Genomic DNA, 21,308 nt, shown 5'->3' with positions numbered 1-21,308 from the left:
CCTTGTGGACGTCTCACTGACAGTTCAAGTTCACCCTGGCACAGTCACTCCAGGATCCCTTTTTCTGATGTCTGCAAACAGCACACTCCTGCCAGCCTCACTAAACCCTAATGCTTTCTTCCATTCCACATTCTTTTTCGACACTCCTAGATTTTGCTTTCTGCATAGCATTTTTAAAAATACAAAGATTATGCCTAAATAATGTATATTAAGATACTCTCCCCAAAAATGAAGCCTCATTCTTCAACTTCTGAATTTCCTACATCTCAAAAAAGTCAATGAAAGTTATGAATGATCAGCACCAACACCTGTAAACTCTTACTGTACTGGACATGAACCCTAAGATCTAGTCATGAAAACAGCACAAGCAGGATAGTCTTGAAGGAGACAAAAATTAGATGGTTTTCTAAAGCACAAACTGTTCAGCATTTCTGGCTGAATTTTAGTTTCTTTTTATATAAAAGAAATTAAATTGAAAATTAATTTCCTAGGTATTTTGGATGTCCTGAAATGGAAATCTAAAAAGACCTTGAGTTTCTCTTGTGCAGTCAGTGTGAATATGTGTCTTTCCAGGGAGCATCAGTAATACATTTAAAGATGAGAAGGAAACATTGTGCTCTCACCGCTGATAAAAACCAAGGTACTTGTAAAATTAGCAAGGAACCATTACACTCCAGTCCCCAAGTTCTATATTTAAATTTCCTGAACTACTTAAAATTTTTTGCTTAGGTATTTTGAGAAATTACAGTTATCCCATCCAGCCTAAACAAACAGATTTGCTGCAAATGTGTGTCTGTGTTAATGTTTCAGTAAGTATAAAGCATGGAGGTATTTCCACTGCTCTTATAATGGGAAACCAAAACACAGCCACTGAATTGTTCTTCCAGTGATTTTTTTTGGCATCTGATATAAATACTTTGTCAGTGATTTGAACAGGAGAATGTTTAGTTGATGAAACACCCATTGCGCTTTAACGTATATCAGAATGTTCAAACTAGGAGAATAAACATTTAGATAAGGGAACTGTATATAGTTCCTGTTTCTTACTCTTCTGAAAGGCCAGATTACCTGACAGTTGCTGTGCCTAAATTACACAGGAACTTAGAATATTTTTGCTTGCAGGTACTGGCCACACTCTACCTACAAAAAAAAGAAATCTAGCTAATAACATCAGTGCTTGTTTCCCAACTCACAGGACTCCTTTCAAGGCAGCTTATCCAACCCCAGCCACTTGCAAATCTCTGCGAAATCAGCAGGAGCTGCCAGTTCCCATTACTTGATCCAAAGCCCACCAGAGCCCATGGAAAGATCTCAATGACATCAGGGAGCTCTGGCTCACTCTAGTGACAACTTCATCTGACTGAAAATTGTCGGATCAGAGAGTTAAATGGGTAAAAAGGACCTCTTTCAAAATCTTTTCTCATCAAAATGTTGTCAGACCAGATACAGTAAGACAGATTCTTTCCTCACTTAGGCTGTCTTTTTTTGCAGGGGTTTCACATAGATTTCCTCCAAGTCTCATGAGATTTTTGTTTCTTCTTTAGTACAGTGCAGAAATCCCATGTGCAAAACCCTCTGATGTGGTGTGCTGCATCCTAGCCAAAAAAGCACTTGGCAGCACAAAGGAGCTAAAAAAAAGAATAAAACATATTGCCTTAATTAAATCCATTGACCAGCTTTCCTCTAAAACCACAAACTATTTTAGGCTCCACTTCAGTTTCGGGCAATGGTACAGGGAGTTATAACCGCCTCTTCCAATCTGAGGTTTAACATACTTGCTCATGGTGTGAGTTAATTTGATCCTTACCGTGACAGCAGTGGTCGCACACTAGTGCTGCAAGTTGTTGCAGCTGCAGCCCATTGCTAGGGCATATCAGCAATTACTGAGTATTCTGCATTTCCAAACACAGTGACTTGATTAAAATAGATCAACGTTAAAATTTGGGAGAATGATTTCTGGAAAGCTTGATTCCACTTTTAGCTATCCCTGAGCAATTCCAACTACAGATGGAATAGACTGTATTGAGTTATTTTAGACTTCTGTGTACATGATTTCATATTAATGCATGTAGCATCACACCAGTCAGAGCTGAACATAGAGCAAAATTTGGAGGTTGGAAATACAGAATAATTAATAAAGTGTAACAGATCCCTGACTTCTACTCTTCCCTAGTATTAATCCTTAATTTTAAATTTCTTACAATCTGTCCTCTTGTTCAAAAAAATGTCACATGCTTTCCTGTTAACTAAGAAGAAATTTAATTTTAAAATAAAAGGAATTTAAGTTTAAAACAGTATATCTGAGGGGTAATAAGAAAAAATTAGAAGTTTAGCAGCTGTGCTCTGTTTATTTGTACTCAAATCCACCGCAGCACTGAACTATGTACTTGATTTCAATGACTCTGAGAAATTCTACTGCCTTGGGGCCTTCAAACACTATGGGTCCAGTTCTGTTACCCTTTCCCATGATGAGTGATGTCTAATAAGGGACGCAAATTGTCACCTTTCCATCAGTGAGCCTACCTGCAAAGTCAGATGTTCAGCATACAGAAATCAATCCTAATTCTGCACTGGTACATAAAGGTACAAATAAATATCATGAGGAACAGAACTTACTAAATCATGTATGATCAGTAGGTATAAGGGAGAGAATTTATTTTGTATATTGAATGTTCATAAGCAAGTGCCAACTAAAGTCAGTGATGGCAAGCTCAGCCTGGGCCTCAAGTTCCATGGAGTCCCATCTGAAGACAGTAGTCAAAAATCTCCCACAGCACAGAACTATTACAGTATGCTAATGGAAATCATCTAGCTCCATAAAAATGCTGTTTATCTGTAAGACTTGCAAAAAAACCACCAGACAAATAACTACTTACAGGAAAAGCAATAGAAAGGACTTACCACTACAGCCCCATCTCTCCCCCCCCACAACGGACCATTCACTGTCTGCAGCATGCCCACTGCTTCAAGTACACAGATGCTTTCCACAGAATTTCCTTAATTCTGCCATATCTATGGAAGCACACCAAGGCAGCAGATGGTTGACAACAAACAAAGCCTTCTGCCAGAGATGTAATGTCTTGTTCCAAACATTCAGGTGCTTTGTCACATTTTTTTTTCCCTTGAAGACATGGCCCAGGCCAACTCTGACTGAGCTTACCTTGGTCTTCAAATTAATGGCAACAATTCTTTTGCATAACTGCCTTAAGAGAATGTACAGGCTTGAGTGTTGTGGGTTGGGGGTGAGGGAGAGTGATGTTTAAACCTTAAGATGCAGGTAGAAGCCAAAAGACCTGCACATAGAAGGAAATATTTCCTTCATCACATGCCTTGACTCAACGCCCAAGTAAAGAGCACTCTGGGTATGGGAATCCATATAGGGCTGGGAGGTTCTGTAAATTACTCCCTAGAAAAGTATGTGTGAGTATTTTTTTCCCCAGTCACACTCCTACCACATCATTCTGTTTGAAGGCTCCTTGATGTCTATATTGCCTGTGGCAGGACAAAAGTAGACTGCGTCTGCCTAGTCTCTAGGGAGTGGGAGTTGAAAAGAGCAGTCCCCCTGTTTTCTTCACAGCATAATCCTTTTTTCTTGGCAGAGAGAAACTGTGGATGGAAGTAGTCCGAACCTGCTTTTTGAGAAACATTTTCAGAGCTAAACACTAGTTCATGCAACTAGTAGCTAATTTGTTATTTAAAGAGCACAGGCATACGCACACACAAAATAGTGTTTAGCTTCCTTATTTCCCTACAGGCACTAGCACATTTTTCAGCTCACATATTCAATGCCCAGAGAGAATAATTTGTCAGCTAGCTTGCTGCTATTCTGGCCAGAGCTGGGTTTAGACTATTTAACAAATTGCTCTATGTGGATCAACCTTGTGAGATCACTCTTTCTCTTTCTCAAAATATTTGTATCCCTGCAAGAATATAACTTGAACTGCACAAATACTATATATCATAAATGAGCGCCAGACAGGCAAACCCTTACTTTCACTGGCAAGCAGCTACACATGTGAATTGTTGAAGGCTGTGCTCACTCAGGTGAGTAAGCCTTGCACTATCTGGCATGTTTTGATTAATACCATCTTTGGAGAGCAGCTAGGAAAGATCTGATTGTACTGATTGCATCTCATTTCCTCCTTTGCTGCTAAACAATGGCCAGAAAGCAAGTGCTATTGTGAGAAGGAGACATTTGAATATTAGGTTATTTTAATTGTTATCCAATCATCAATATCTAAGTATCTTTGAATACAAACTCACATACAGAAAGTGCAAGGTACAGGCCAACAAAGAATTAAGTTTGTTGGAACAAAGTCCAGAGCTGTTTAGCCAGCTCTAATCCAGTGATCAACATTCCCTTACTTACAAGCATATGTTTTCACTTAGGTAAAAGAAATCTGCCCTTACTGCACAGGGACTTCCAAGTGTTGCCATTATTAATTTGATTAAAATGCTAACATGAGACAATTTCCATCATCAATATAGCAACTATGTTTTTTTTGCAGTATGCTTATACAGCCTGGCTTTTCAGAGGCCATATCTTGGATGGATGATGCTGGACTGGGCTGCTTTATAAAAGGGGCTGATTTTACTCTCTCCCAGGCAAAAGCCAGCCAAGGAGCCACCTTTTACTTGCCAAATAATTATAGAAATATGGTAAACACTAGTTCTCTGTGTATAGCTCTCCTTTCTTCCTTTGGCTTCTGAGCAGGATTTATGGCATTTTTCTGTGTAATAAAATTTGGGTAAGTTTCTTTGTGCTTTCCATGGAAATCCTAGCTTTCCTAGGGAAATGCAAGGTACAATCAGTGATTCCTCTTGATGCTCCTCCATGTAAGTAGTCAGGATCTTATTATACCTGACCTTCCTTAAATACCACAGCAAGCAGACTCTGGTCTAGATTTGGGCTTATGTCTTTAAAATCTAAGAAAAGCTTTAAAGACAACCTGATTTCACTAATCAGTGAGTCTTTTCCATGTTCATATTACCACTCTGACATTATAACCTGCAGCAAAAATCGTAGATAACCTGATCAATTAAAGTATTGGAAACAGAGCTGAAGAGGAATAATCTCCCATTTAATCCCTGCAAATACCACTGACTCCTTAGGTAATCACCGTGATTAAGCTACAACTCGCTGTAATTTAATGTGTGGGCATAATTAAACTGCTGTAGAGCCTTCATGTATTAGCACTGGAGTCATGAACCTGCACCCTCCCCTGGAAAGATGATGTTCATTATCGGTGGCAGAGGTTTTTGTGGCAGCCACCTAACCCCAGCAAACTCACCTTCGTAGCCCTGGTTGCTCAGCAGGACAAACTGCTGTACCTGACACTGAATTCAAATCAGAGGGATAGTGCAAATTCCTTATCACTGTAACAACACAGGTCTGGAGGAGGACTGTTACCTCCCACAGAGCTCACCCCAAAGGTGACAACTCCTTCTTAACCGTTGTTTTAACCCATTCCTGCTAGCTGCTGACTGCTTGCAAACTGCTGATGAGCATCTTCACTGAGAGCACTCAGTGAAGTGAAAAAAGCTTCAAACAAGCTTGAAGCAAAAGCTTCAAACACCAGGGAGGTGGAATTGGCCTTTCAACTTTTATTGGTGTATATGAAACACAAGCCACAGAGTTTGTTCTTTTGGAGATCTTTCTGAGAATTATTAAAGACTCCCAATATTACTTGGTTCCACATGGTTATTAATGGTCCCAACAGAGCTGTTTCACAAGAGGGCTGTCCCAGTATTTTAGGTTGTATTTTTGTCTTGAGATAGTGAAATGAATAGTGTGAGAATTAGTATGCATATACTAATACACAACTGTGAACACTACAAAAAAATCAGGTGAGGAACAAAGTACTTCTGGCCCATTCATCTCTGCTGTGTCACTGGCCCGGCATCAAACCTTCAGTGAGTTCTGCTGTGGGGCTGACACAGACATGCAAACAAGGAAACAGCAACAGCCGTGGTTCTACCTACCAGAATTACCAACAATGCCGGTGCCACAAAAGCCCAGATTGCTCCATTCTCTAGTGAAAGCCAGCAGCTGCAGAGAAAAATCAGAATGATTTAAAATGGAACACATGGTCAATTAATTAGTAATGCTCTTAATTAAAAAAAAAAAAAAAAAACCACAAAAAACCTCTAAAAGAGCATGCAAGAAGACTGATGAATTTTAAAAGCAAGAGACATGACAAAGCATCAGTAAGAAGCTGCCTTTCCCCTCACACAAGGAATCTGAGGCAGGATCTCACTTTGATTTGTATCTTGCAGAGAGTCAGTGACAGCTATCTGCCCCAGCACGCCTTCAAATGGCATTAGGGGCAGAAAGATGGGAAGAAGGGAAACGTTTTATTTGCTCTTTGTTGTTCCTGTACCCTGTATCACAGGCAGTCATTTCAGTGCTGTGAACACCATCACTGCAGCAAGAGACAAAGTGAAGCTGTCCCTGCCTTCCCTGGCTGGTGGTGAGGAAGAGGCTGGGAAACATACTGTCAGCTTCACACATCTTTCTTGCAGCAGTGATGATGTAAGTTAGTTTACCACATACAAAATAACCCTTGCTCCAAATCTTTTGCTTATATTATGGTAAGAAAAAAACAGCTGTGGTGGGGTTTGGGGTCTTTTTTTCAGATAAATTTGCCTTTTTTTTTCCAAATTAGAAAGGAAATTAATCAATTATAAAAATTTTTAACAATATGCATTTTAGGTCTTCAGGTGTTTAACCGCAGTTTTCTTTAAAAGATTTAAGTATCTTTAATCAAAGTTTATTGCCATCTTGTTAGAAGCGTTTTGCCTCTGTGTGGGGGGTAGCAGGGAGCTCACAGTGGGAGGCCTGACACCTGTGCAGCAAGAGGGAAAAATAGGCAAAGCATCTCAGGAGATTTTGTGCATCATCTCAGCAGTGAAAAGCAAACCTGAGGCTTCTAGGTCTAAGAATATGCCTATATATATATAGTACATGTATATATACTATATATATGTATATAGTCATGCTTTTGCAAGCTGCCTGACCAGCTTCTCAGCAGGATCTTGGAGAACTACGGCCCTGTTAACTGATCTACAGGGTTTTCTCCCCATCGGCTTTTCCATCCTTACTGCACCCGGAGTGAAGACATTTCCATACTCACTTGCCACTTTCTCCATAGCTGTCTAGGGACGCCGATGTAGAAATTACGCAGATCACCAGTGGGCAGCCTGCAAAAAGGCAAAGTCAGGAGCAATATTAGTAACAAAAGTACATCTTCAGTAAACCCTGCAAGTTCAATTAAATTTCATGTGGAAGACAGTAATTTTAGAATTAAGTCTAACTTGACATCCTCCTGCAGCTGTGTAATACAACATGTTTTAATCAATGTCAGAAAAAATGACTTTTCAATAAAGCACTAGTTTAACAGTTAAAATGAATTATTGCTAATTTCATTGAGATTCACAGTCCTTTTTCTGCCTGTTTTTTGCTTAGGTAATTTCTGTCTCTTGCTATTCAAGCAGTGCTATCCTGTGAAGCAATATTACACTTATTTTAGCCACTTTCCCCAAGTAAGTGCACCTTGCTCAAGAATTCAAAACAGTTTAGAAAACAGAGCTGAGTTTCTCCCAGGGGTTCATGGCTACCAGGTGGGAGGACAGAAATGGTGACGTTTAGTTATCTAGAGCATCACATGCAGCAGCAGGAGACACTTATGAAAAGACAGAAGCAAATTCACATCCCACTCAGATGCCCAACCAAGACTTATTTTAACATAAATATGTAATAGCTCTACAAGCTTTCAGTGTTTAAACTAGGCTGTATTTCCAGATGGGTTTTGACAGTTCCTGTGTGCTGCATCATTGGAGGTGGAGCAGTGCTTTACAGGATTACACCCCAATTACACAAAGGCAGACAGACAATTGCAGCCCTGCTGTCAGGGGGCTGCGTGCCTCTGGCCCCCAGCTCTGCGATATCCTGTTGCGCCACTTAAGCACAGATTCCCTGGCCAGGAGCTGGAGAGGAAGCGAGGTTTTTCTTGCCAACAGTTCTGAATATAGTAAAACCTCATCCTTTTAAACATTAAATGATTGTCTGTTAATTCCTATATGATTTAACAAAATGTGAAGTTTTGGGCTTTTATCATCTTACGGAATTTAATAACCAGGTCCTAGACAGAGTATTAGATATGATAGGTTAAAGTTTCAATTTTCTTTTGAATTCTTCAGGTTTTCTACATGAAGCTTTTACAAAATTCTCTGACAAGCAATTTCTGCTTAATCTTACCAATATCATTCTCACAAAATTCTGTAAAGTGTTCCTGTACTGGCAGAACTGTCATTTTTGGAGAAGTATCTTCATTCCTTAATGATTGTGGCTAGAAGCACCTTGTATTTATAAATAGGAAGGATAGGATACCCAGTAGTTTAGAAGCAACATCTACAGGCATTGTTTAGGTGTTAGACTCTGAAATCCATTCAGGATAAAGTTTAAGATCTCCATTGATTCTTGATTCTGCTCTCCCGTGCCTGTCCAAATCAGGAATAACCCCTTAGAAGTAATACTTATGTAAGACCTAAGCAAAGGCAAGGTTTTAGTTTACAAGCTCGTTTGTCTATTTAAGAAAGGAAATTCCTACATACATTTGAACAAAATCAAGAATACATTCAACAGAGCAATTAAGCACAGACATAAACCTATCTGCTGAAACTCAGTCTGCAATGGGTGCGTGAGCTACCTGGGCTAAAGGTCCCATGGGTCTGTCTGCACATTCCCAATCACGTCTTCGGTTGCCAATTGTTGATTGGCACTGTTTGACTTCTGGTGCAAGTTGTCTTCCCACAGCAGGGAATTTGCCACAGAAGCAAAAATACCTGTGCCCAACTAACTCTCCTTTATACTTCCAGTCTGCCTGCTTTTTCCCCCAGGTCAAATGCTGGATATTCAAAGGATTTATCATGACATACCAATTTTAAGTGGCAGCGAAGAAGAAAATTAAATACAGAGTTCCTTTGGGAGATAATAAAACTTATGCAGATGAAACATAGAGCAGTCATCTGCATAAGAAGAGCTCCTAATTCAGTGAGAGTAAAATGGTCTACAGCCTGTAGTGCAGTGTTTGCCTTTTCTTTGCATTAACAAGATATTAAATGAATAATGGCAATGGAAGCAGAATCAAGGTTTTGTAACAGCGAAATTGGAGTATTTTTCCTTTAAGAAACAACCATTCAATAAATTCCATAAAGGTTGAAAAAGATATATTTAGCCTAAGGGGATCATAAGATTCGATCTGGACTGAAGAATTCATATGGGTTATATATTATACACAAATGTGTGTTTGCTCAAACTTTTGTCAGTAATAATTACGTAAGAGCGCTGAAGTTTAGACTACACCCATAATAGGCAATGTTAAAATGTTGCGCTGGCACTGGTTATCATCTACAGAAGAGTTATGGTTATGGGATTTTACTGTATCTGAATGTTTTCTCAGTTAGCAGATGCTACAAATACACTCACCAATCCTACCTTAAATTGCTAACTTCATGGTGCAATAGACCATGCTTTCCAGAACACAGACGAAAATTTTCTAGCGCACCTTTCTGGCAGCTGATCTATGGCACTGGTGTCATCTGTGCCTCTGCAGTCCTCGAGCAATACAGCATCACATTCAAATGGAGTAAATCAACCCACATGGAGCCATGTGCTGCTGCAGCTCGAGTTCTCCAGGTCCCCAGGCCAGCTAATTTAAAGCTGCCTCCCAAACTCAGCATCAAAGTACAGTCTGCAGAGCAGGCACAAACTCTTAATACCTGGCACGGGAAGCCCAATAACACAATCCTTGCTTAGACAAAATTCTCCCAGAATTCAGCCCAAATATATTCACTAGGGTGAAGTCTAAAATGAATGGCAGCTAGTTCCTCTTTTCAGCATTAAACGTCACATCTAATCCATTTGCTTGATGTTTCTGAGGCACTAATGATAAATGAAATGGAAAATGCCTGTAAATCTTAATGTTGTATTTTGAAAGCTTCTGCGTCTTCTATAGAAAGCCCAGACAGGGTATAGAAACTCTGTGGCAGACAATTCAAAGCAATTTTAGGACATTAATTCGAAAAGGCTAAATATGTTATTTATTGAGAAAGATGAAGCATTAGACACAAATGAAAGTATATTTCTTTCCAATACTGAAAAGATCTACTTTGTTTGATGGGGAAAAGTATATTCTCCAATTTGTTTTGTAGAAGTTAATTTCCTTTGATTTTCTTCTGCTCTGTTACATTGTACCCATGCAGAAGTCTGGGACTACACCGAGCAACAGCAAATAAAGAAATGTAGCTCTTTTTGACAGTTCAGAACAAAATCTTCATTCTGAGGCAGTCTCTAAAGGAAAGGAAATTGTCTGAAATAGGAAAACATGTTAAGGCCAAAGTGCCACAGCAAAATCTCCAGTATCACAAACTCTTATCATCAGCATCCTACAGATGGGTGGGTGGGAAAAGTTTTACTACAATAATCTGTGTGTATTATGCTGAATCACCAAGGCAACAAAGTATTTTTTCCCCTCAATCAATCTCAAGGTGGTTTTAAAGGTAGGATATTATCACCTTCTTCAAATTGCTCTAATTCTGAATTCCTGACAACTGCCGGCTTTGAGGTAATTTCAGCACCCTTGGGATTAAAGATAATACACAGGAACTTCAATCAACTCTGCACATTTGCTATCCTGCCTCTGATTACTGTTAAATTCATTTTACAGGAGTAATATCTCTCCAAAGATCAGAGATACTCAGTGTAGAGTTCCTCATCCTATCTGCTCTCATTGCCTTAAGTTTCAACTTGTCATTAATATCGACGATGCAAGCTTTTACACATGTACCTAGTCCAGTGCCTCTGCTTACATAAGAATTATGAGCCTGGGATTTTCAGTTAAGGACTGGGGTCTGTCATTATTCCAGCACCTACGAGACTGTAAAAGCCAAATGCATTCACACTTCAATTAAAAGCAAAGAGTGAAGAAATAAGCTGCCTGTTTTGACTAACATGGATGCGACATCCTTATCTTCAACTTCTTTCAACCATCTTTGGTCAGTATAACAATTAGCTAAGCCAAAGTGTAAAAAAACATCCACTTTTATGAGATACTGGAAAATATATATCTATTATGGTCTCAGGATGGGACAAGAATGCTTAACTTTCTTTTGACAGTTGTATTCAATGCAAACTTACCCTCGTTTTAAGGCCAAACAAAATAATTCTAGGACAAAAGGTTTTTAGCCTCTTTCCCCAGCCTTGCAAGTCTTCAATTTAGATGTGGGAACTTTACGCACTATACAGAACTATTGCACTTTCATCAAGACCATGAAAGGACAACCCAAACTACCCCACAGAATACGAGCACACACTGCTGCTGAAGGCAATACCGACACTTGACCCCTAACTAAACATTTATAATCATACTCAGTGCCAGTATGCTAACAAAAGAGAAAGCTGGGAGCTGACAAACCTGGGTGTCCTTTTAAGCATTTAAGTAATGAACACTGCAGGGTAGATCTCTAAAACCATCATTGTTCAGTAACACCTATTACCAACTGAACAAGCACTGGAGTTACATACCAGCCAGTGAGCTGCGGTGCTGTTGACTGAAAGTTGCCCTGATACTTGTCAAGACATAAACAAGTTGGAATGTACTTGCCTTGTTAGATTACTTCAGTGATGGTTAGACACACTTGCAGCAATGGCATGATGTCAAGTATGATTAAGGAAATTCAACATTTAATTCAAATGTAAATACTTGGAGCTATATGGCAAAAATAAAGCAATACAAAGTACTATCCCAGTGACGTGTAGATTTACTGGATTTCAGTAAACATTTTTTTCCAAGTCCCTGTAAGAATATTAATTGGAACGTGCTTTCAAAAATTAAAATACTTGGCAAAAAAGGTCTTTTGAAAGGTTTACACACAGAAATGTATTACTGTTATATGGATGATGTCTTTCACTATCTGTTCAAACAGCAGCTTTGCTACGTTTCAGAAACAGAGCTTGCCACCGGGTTTGTTACACAAACCCTGCCAAGAAGAGCATTGCTACAACTGATATGGAAACTTCTGCTGCTGGTACCTCCTGTATTTTGCTCCATACATCTACTGTTGGGCCTAAGGCATTATCCTCCAAAGCATTATTCAAAATACCACTGAAGAGACTTTTTAGTAACCACATTTAACGTCCCATTGGGTTATGCACCCATAGGCTATGTACACATTGTGCTAATTACTACTAATTGAGTGGTAGCAATCATATTGCAATAAAGGGAGGCAAAATGCAACATTTAGTACTAGTCATATCTCAGTCAGATGCCATGTTTATCCTCGTGCCTTCTAAATCACTTTGTAGATTGTTGCCATTTTACAATAAATAAACCTTAGACAAAATGCCAGAAAAAAAGGGTAAAGGTGCATTGCAGCATATCTAAATAATTAATTTATTTTCATAAGGTAATTAATGATTGATTATAAATTGAGTTAATTAAGGCATCTGCTATACACAAATACCCCAGTGAATTAAATGCCAGTTCTTAATTATTTTATTAACTGTTGTGGCTTTTTACATAATATTTCTGAAGGAGAAAGAGTTCTCAGGGACTTACGAGAACATTTTCTTTTAGTTTGATCCACTTGGATTTGTATTCCATGAGCTCTGGATTAAATAAATCCAGAGGAAACCTCTCTAACATCAGCAGGTTTATCTACATTTAGCACTGAATCCAAAAGTATCTACAAACCTCCAAAGTCTTTAAACGCTGCCTGTCTAGGTTCTCTTACTTTTGGGTCTGTGTGCATGCAAGAGATTAATTACTCCACTTAGCCTGTTTTGAGTAGTGGTTTTGGAGGGGAAAAAAAAAGAAAAGAGGGGGGAGATCTTTTACCCAGCTTGACTGAAAACTCAGCAAAACAGGTTTCAACTGTTTTCAGCACCAGAAGCTTTAAGGTGCATATTGTTGTCATGCAAACTCGTCATTCCTTAAAAGCAATCAAGGTAAGGACACATGTACGTGATACGCCTGAACTTGTCACGAGAAACATGAGGGCAAAGAAGAAAGCTTCTCAGTGTAGCAGATACGTTCACCAGAGGAATGTATCAAATTGCCCTTAGACAGAACTGCCAAGGAGATTTTAAACCCAGAAGAGGAATGATGTACAGAATAAAAAGGCCATATTAAAAAATAGGACAAGTAGGAAGCTGTTGAAATACGTATCCATGTGTATATATATATCTCTAAAAAAGTGAACAGCATTACTGTCACCCAGATCTGCACAGTGCCAATTGGTATTAAATATTCCATTATGACTGCAGTAGATCTGTATTATTGGTATAATTGGTTTTCATTCATCTTCAAAATGAATTTGTGGGGAGAAAGATAATGCATGTTTTAACATAGTTTGAAATTATCTGTAATTACATAGATACTCCTTTGCTATCTTTTCACATCTCTCCTTTTGGCTCAATGTAAGAGATTTTCTTCTAAATGTGGGGGTTTGTCAAGCATCATTGCTGTACTTCCAGGACAGTAACAGCAAGCGGCTTTCATCTCTTGTGAAGAGTCTGCAACAAAATACTCAGTTTCAACTCCTCAGTACGCACACAGGTTACGCTTTCATTACTGCATGTAAAAAGCTGTGAAGTGGTATCTGTGAGGTTCCTGTGTCATAGTGCTACTTTTTTATTCTTAACCATAACACTGAGGCTCTGGGCAGCTTTTTTCATCTAATGATTTCAAAGCACAAAACATCCACCTATGAAGTCTTATGATACCCCTGTGCTACTGTGCTGATTTTTTTATGTATGGTTTGCAGAATACTAGAATAAGCCAGTATTGTGAGTGAGAACCAGAAGAAGAACATACCAGTGCAGTGAGACCTCCCTCCCATACTTCTGCTATTGATTTAGTAATTAAGGATCCGATCTGGCCTAGTGAGGTCATGGAATTTACTGCAGTGGAATTAGGTTTAGAGGCTATATACTTTAAAGTCTGATTACAGTCAGAAAAATTATGCATTTTCTTATCCAACAGACCTACTCTCAGTAAGGCTAACTATGGTCATAAGATTGCAATTTTACATATGCTTCTGAATATAATCTTGTCCTACTGTGAGGAGACTTAAACCAAGCAGCTACTAAATGCTTACCCCATCCAATTCCATAATAATATAAGTGCTTGCTCTCTTCTGACCCGAATACTTTGATCACCATACTGTAAAGATGAAATCCTTCCACCAGCATCCATGCAAAAGCACTCAGGAAGAAAAAATGAAGAAGAATGGCCAAGATCTTGCAAGGCACCTAAATTAAGAACAAAAATTAATATATTACTTCTCTGCAATGCAGTCACATTGATTTTTGGTTTGTTTTTTTTTTATGTATACATTTACATGCTAAATGTTAAATCTCTGGAGTAAAACAGGCTTAAAAACAAAGCACTTGAGAATTTCTTTTTTCTAGAGCATTTTCAGGTAGCTTCAGAGTAACACATCCTTTTAGCTTTAAACAAAAAAACCCCACCCCAAAACCACTGCCAAATGCGACATGGAAATCCAAACTGATTATAATACAAACTGATTATAATAGTAGGAACAACACTCCTACTACAGTCTACAAAATATTTAAGAATTCAAAACCAAAGGGTCAACATCCTGTTGCTAAGCCTGCAATAAATACAAGAAAGTAGGAAAATCAAAGAAGTGGGGATACAAACATTATTCTCTACCTTGCTCCCTGCTCTGTGGTGGTAGAAACCCCAGCATAGTTCATGCCTCATTTTCTACAAAGAACTGGTAGAAAGTCAGTGGATCAGTTAAGCTTGAGCAAAACATGGAAATTTTAAAATGAGGTACCATGTCGAACCTGCTCTTCAGTTGCACCTCGCCATGTGGCTTTCCTACTTCTCTGTTCAGATCAAACACAAGGTAACACACAAATTATATCTCATTGTATTCCAGTGTCTGTCTGTCCTGGTTAGAAAGTCTGTAAAAGTCTCATAGGCTCTTCCATCAGCAACACTAATATAGACATTTCAAGAAATGATAGCAAGCTTTCATTGGCTCTTGAGCCCTAATTGCTCTGTAGTAGGTATCTAGTCTGTCCCCCTGTTTGAATTCCCATTTTCCCACAGTCTGATGTACCAGCTGTATATGAAGTCATATTTGGCAAGAATACATCTAGTGATTAAGACAAAGAACCCAAAGTTTTCAGATAATTCAAATATTCCTTGATTGTCCTTTATTCGCTATGTGCTATCAAGATTCTGGAAATAGCAGCTAATAGGAAAGTTTAAGCAACAGAATAATATTACCTAGAAAGTGAGTCCACCTGGTGTAAACTAGACTGTTTCAATTTAAACTGTAACATGTTTTGAAGTGCCCCAAAAAAGAGGAATCCATGACTAAGGCAATGCAGCAAGAAGTAAAAACATCTTCTTGAGTCCTGTTTACACCCACCTCAGTGCTTACTGTGGGCTACAGATAACGCAGTCTGGGCTTAAGACATGGCTTTTCCTTAAGTTGCTCTGCAAAGAGATCTTTATTTTTTTCTCTAAGTCTCCTATCAACCTACCTTACAAGAATAGGAAAACCTAATCCTTTCTTCTTCCCCACTCCTCACGTATTCACACAGCACATTCTCCTTTCCCCGCTAATTGCTTTTCGAGGATGTCTCACCACAAGTGGTTTCGCTCATCGTGCGGTAATTGAACAGATGTGAGTGCCAATGATTTTACCACAAGATAACCTTGTTTGGTTTGCTTTCAGTTAAGGCACACTTTAAACACGCTCTTGGAACGAGTCCCAGCTATATCTGTTTCGCATCTTGCAGCATACTGATGACGGTCATTCTGCTCGGTGGTTGGAACATCCCTTCTGTGACACCTACAGAATTTCAGAGGGGTTGCTTCCATGCAGTCCATGTAAATGGGAAGACTTGTTTTTACCTCTCCAAAGTTTCCCTTCCTTGTCAAGTCACAGTCAGGTATCCAGGCAGATGCAGTCTGTGTGCTGCAACAGCATTACCTGTATGAACCAGTTTGCTCTCCTGCTACAGTGATCTTCAGATGTTAATCATCAGTTCTCTTTGCTGCATTAGCTTAGCTGCCCTGTGGTGGCATTTATTCTTTCTGTTGATGGTTTGGGATTTTGTACACTAATGAAAATTAAAATGTTGGGACTTGCTCGTATAATGAAACTTGAAGCTTTCCCATACCTTCCCACTTGTAGTCAGCTACTTCTACTTACTAGTGCAAGGACATTCTAATGCAAATCCGCTGTAACTAGATGTATTAAAAAGCAATAACTTGGCTTTAACTCATGGAAAGTAAGATCTGCAAGTGTTGTAGTATTTCGCAGTGCTTGGTGACATATAACTAAAACAGATCTGCTTATTGACAAAAACTGTAAAAACCTTTCCTGTTAATTTTATAAGGCTGTGAAATCCATTTTAATGCCTTTTGATTCCTACCAGAAGATTAGTTCATGAAAATATAAATGCAACATAAAGCTGCCCTACAAGCTAGTTCTGCCAAATGGATACTTTCCAATTTTTAGGTAGCCAAACAATAAGAATTACGAAACAGCAGAAAAATAAAACACTGTGAAACAGCAGGAGACTGTCCTATCTATAATTTTGTTTAATACCGAGTTGCAGATTTTTTTTACAGGAGTCCATAGCAAAGGTGCTACTCATTCTGTATTTGTGCCTTAATTATTACTTTGAAGATACTCTTAAATGATGGGATTGCCTTCTTGAAAAAGGCAGAAAAGCTGAGACTTCACATATTACAAATAAGCAGGGCTCCCTTGCTGTGTCATACGATGCACACTACTTTTAGTAGACTGCCTGTAAAAAGGCAGATCTCATTACTGTTACTCTTACAGTTGACTACTTGTGAGTCTGTGGAAACAGAAAAATCAGTCCATCCAGAAGCAAGGCACATCATCTTATAGTTGTTGAGAAAGTCAAGCAGACTCTCAGAAAGGCCTCTCAGAAAATAGGAGTTGCTTGTTTACTGAGGACAGTCTTAAAACAGATGGGTAAATTTGCATACATTCAACTTACAGTAGTGCTCTCAAGTGGCAATCTTATTGCATTATACAGAACCCTTCTGAAAACGTCCTTCCCTGCAATCTATATGCTGCTTTGATACAGAGTCTTGAATTTATGCATCTACATATATCATAAACAAAAGTAGCTCATTTCATATTTCTATTTCAAAGTGGTTGAAGCAATGCCATGCAAGAGTACTGAGTGAGAAACAGATCAATACACTGATGCAGAACTGCAAATAGTAGACACATTAAACTTTCTAGTTGTGCTGGAAAAACACAATGGTGCCTAACACATTCTACTTCAATTTCCATTTTCCTATGTCTAAATAATACTTCACTTGCTCCCATAAACATGCACTCAGGTCTTTGGAATGCCTTCTTAGCCTGAAGAAATGTTGATCATTAATTATTTTTAAATGGACACCTCTGTTTAGCATTCTGTTAAAAACAAAAGACTCTCTAATTTATAGCAGAGAGTAACTAGGCAGCAAACCTCTCTGAAGAAAGAAATCCATCTGATGCTGAAAGTCTAAGGGAAGTCATGAGACAGGCACATGGATAGCAAATATATCTTAGGGACTTGTCAGAATAGGAAGAAAATGCTGTGTGTGAAGATACTTGATTTCTCTAGTAAAAAGATACCCTAGTTTCAGGAATAATTGCCTTCCCAGAATATACCATGATCATTTAGGACTAGTGGTTTAGCATTACTGATGTTAGGTATCAAGGACCAGCTTTTAAATATAAAATAAAATAAAAAAAAAAAAAAAGGTTTTGGATACATTATAAAGACCAAATTCCTGTTCTTGGCAATGGAGTTCTGTGGTTAAAAATTACTCCCACTCTACAAAAGGAAAATTGCTGCACTATAAATTCTAAGTTATTAGTAATACATTTGGAATTACTGTATGCCGTATCTGAAATCAAAAGCTAAATAACCCTAGAGATGGAGATGGGAAATGATGGAGCATCTAAAGGCAGTGATACAAGAAAGTGATGTCAGTTCAGGGCCTGTTTCCACAGTGCTGTTCCCTATTGCATTGTATTTCCTAACACAAACTGGTACCACTTGTCCTCTCTCAAGCAAGGGCACTTATAAACTGTTTAGCACTAGATACACTAGAAGTTTCTTTGGCAGAAGCAGAATACTGACAAATTTACACCTTCTAGTGTAAATACTGCCTCCCTGTTTTTGTAAAATACCATTTAGCAGTCCAATTAAAGCAGCATTTAAAGGTATTAAAACTGATGTCAGAGCTAGCGAGAACAGAGCATGCACAAGGCAAGGACAGAAGACTAACAAAAGGATGAATCACAAGACCCCTGATCCCAAGAGGTTACAACAATAAAAACAAAGGTTCAGCAGGCAGTATGTACATCGTGCTTTTCAGCTTTAAGATCTTTACGGTATTGTGCCCTACAATTCCTTCTGTTACAGAGGAGAGAGGGCTGAAATATCCATGGAGTCTGTTTCTGAAGTGTTTCACTTTGTACACCGTTTTTATAACCCCTTGGGTCCAAATTTTCTGTAGATGAGTGTTTCACTTCGGAAAGCTTGTGCCATAAAACAGGTCTTGCTTTCTGGGTGCTGCTGTTTCAATTTAACTTTCAATTTAATTTTACTTTCAATTTAAATAAGTCTTGAACCGGTTTAAGATAAATTAAAATATGCACCTATTAAACTGTAACTTCAGTCTATGTCAGCATTCCACAAGCTTAACTAAACAAGCAGGACATCTCTGTGTGGCCAAGGCATATGATAAATGTAAGTGGACACTGGGACACATCTCTGGGGAACATGGGCTTCACCTACATCCAACTGAAAACAGGAAACAACTAGCATTTCACAGTATTTTAACAGACTGGAGGTGATGCAGGCCCTGATAAAGTGTAAAGAGGCTTTTACATGTTATCTGAGGTGACTCAGTTGGATGAAAAACGAAAAACTGAGAATAAGACACCCTGTTATGCTGAGTGAATGTTTTATTGCCCTCAAGTCTATGTTCGTTCTAAAGAGATTTAGCTCTATACTTGGAGAGGATTATTTTAATGCCTGGTTTCCATTGTCTTCAGTTTCAAGTAGTATCTTTTCCTGCTCTCCACTGTCTCCATTTCATTTCCTTATAAACCATTCCCTAGCATTTTCTCCCTTGCACATTATCTTACTCATTCAGGACCTACATGAATGTTAAACAGCAAAAGAGCATGAACTTAACTTCGTTCTACAAAGTGCTTTTAGATCCTCAGGTAAAAATAGGCTATGTAAAACCAGACATTACTGTTACTTATAAACATAACAGAAATTCAAGGGATCCCATCTGAGCTGAAAATAAATTTAAGTAAGTGTTGTATTGGCAAACTGAAGAGTGTGCAAACCTCTTATTTATTGTACTTAGAATAAAAAGAATCAAAAATTAATAGAAACTGCTCACTGCTTGTGAAAAGTCAGATGGAGAAACAGCTGGTCACCAAAGGAGCCAGGGTTTGACCATCACAAAAACCAAGCACACCAGAAGATTATTTTAAAATCACGTTTTCTTTCTTCTTTTTGGCAGGTGGCACTTCCAATCAACAGACCTGATGTTACTTTAAGTAGCATTTTTTAAACACAAGGGTGGAAACAAACTGGGTTTACTGGTATGTAATACTGTTAACTTGGCATATTTGTCTTAATCTAAGCCAGCTGGTTTAGATGACAGTTTTAATGATACTCTGCATAAGGAATTCCCACCCTATCCATAAAATCAATCTGTAATTTCAAGTTCTGATCTATGTGATCGATACACGCATAGTGTTTCAGTACCACATATGCAATAGGAAGGTATTTGTCATTTGCTCAGATGGTTGCCTTAAATGCCTAGGGAAGCATATACATGGTTTACAGTACTGAGGATGTTGGATTAAACTCTTAAATAGAAATAATGCTTTCTGCCACCTCTGGCTAATTAAGCAGTAGTTCCTATTGCCTTTCTCACTGATTATTACTCAGGTCAAATACACATGAATGATACTTAAAAATCATCTAAATCTCTAGAGCAGAGATCATGATCAACAGATCTGCTTTTCAGAAAAACAGCATATTCTACCACACAAATAAAACTTCATGTACAAAAAAAACAAAGACTGGTTTGCTCTCCAAGAAAGCAGAATAAATTGCCACAGCTCCATCAGGAAGCTCATTACCTTCCAACAAGAATAAGATGACTTTTTAACGTGGAAAAAAGGGCAAACTGTACCATAGCAGAGAACAGACAATTAAAAAAACAATACCCCTCCCCACACCAACCCAAAACTGTAACAGAAATACAAATACCTTACCGAAATACAAAATTAATACCATTTTCTTCAACACAGAATTCCTACACTTTTCAGCACAGAGAATGGATGAGAGAAATCAAAACTACTCCAGGCAGAAGTCAGCCATGCCATCTGAATACACAACTGAAACATTCTCCATCACTGTGCAGATTTTGATGGTGATATGATGGGTGTGTATCGCTTTCAGTTTGCAAACATCCAGACACGGCCAGATACCATGATAACACTATCTGGATGCACAGAAGGCTGTATCCAGTGTTGTAAGATGTCGTTTTTGGCTAACGCATATTAAAAATAGGAGATGTCACTTGCAAGACACTTTCTTGCATGTGGCATGTGGCATTCATTCCATGGAGGTGCCCTGCAAAACCCACAATCGCTCTTTTTAAGACTTACTGTTCCAGGGCTGAACTGAAAGCTCGTGAGAAGCAGGATCTGAGCCACCAAGACAGCAAAGGACAGGTTGGCATGGATATGATAGCGCTGGTTGCGAATAGTGCTGACAGACCTGGCAGAAGATAGAAAAACATGAATAAAACAATATTCCAAGAAGCACAAATGTACTTGTGAGTTATCAGCAAGCATTTTGATTGGCTTTTGGTCATTCCTTCTGGTGAGGGTTATCCTGATGGCTTTTGAGCACACCTTCCACTAGAATGGAGTGGTACCTGACTGGTTTATTTGATTCTATGACATTCTCTGCCATTCTGAAGACAGCAGAAAGACCAATTTGCATGTTAACTAGCTCTGCTGATGACTTGTGATAGATATTAACAAAGGGCTTGATCCTGAATGCTGCTGCGCTGTCAAGGAAGTCAGATATGCACCTCACAGAAAGCACACTGTCTTGCACCATCTAACACATACTGTCCCAAAGTTTCTGGTTTTATTTTGTTAGTATTTGCCTGCATTAGAAAAAAGGGAAT

At 38.6% G+C, this 21,308-nt stretch overlaps 1 protein-coding gene across 1 annotated transcript in view; it reads right to left on the bottom strand.

The window, feature by feature from the left end:
* ADGRD1 (adhesion G protein-coupled receptor D1) overlaps positions 1 to 21,308 on the bottom strand; it is a 144,702-nt gene that overhangs the window by 27,992 nt on the left and 95,402 nt on the right. The window contains exons 18-21 of the mRNA XM_030501989.1: positions 20,779 to 20,890; positions 14,158 to 14,311; positions 7,134 to 7,200; positions 5,983 to 6,049 (exon numbers count right to left, since the gene is read on the bottom strand). Coding sequence (XP_030357849.1) covers positions 5,983 to 6,049; positions 7,134 to 7,200; positions 14,158 to 14,311; positions 20,779 to 20,890 — 400 coding nt within the window. The remainder of the gene's footprint in view (positions 1 to 5,982; positions 6,050 to 7,133; positions 7,201 to 14,157; positions 14,312 to 20,778; positions 20,891 to 21,308) is intronic.

The sequence above is a fragment of the Strigops habroptila genome, chromosome 11 (assembly GCF_004027225.2).
Source record: "Strigops habroptila isolate Jane chromosome 11, bStrHab1.2.pri, whole genome shotgun sequence".
NCBI lineage: Eukaryota > Metazoa > Chordata > Aves > Psittaciformes > Psittacidae > Strigops > Strigops habroptila.
The sequence above is the reverse complement of the archived record's forward strand: the minus strand, read 5'-3'. Positions and strand labels throughout refer to the sequence as shown.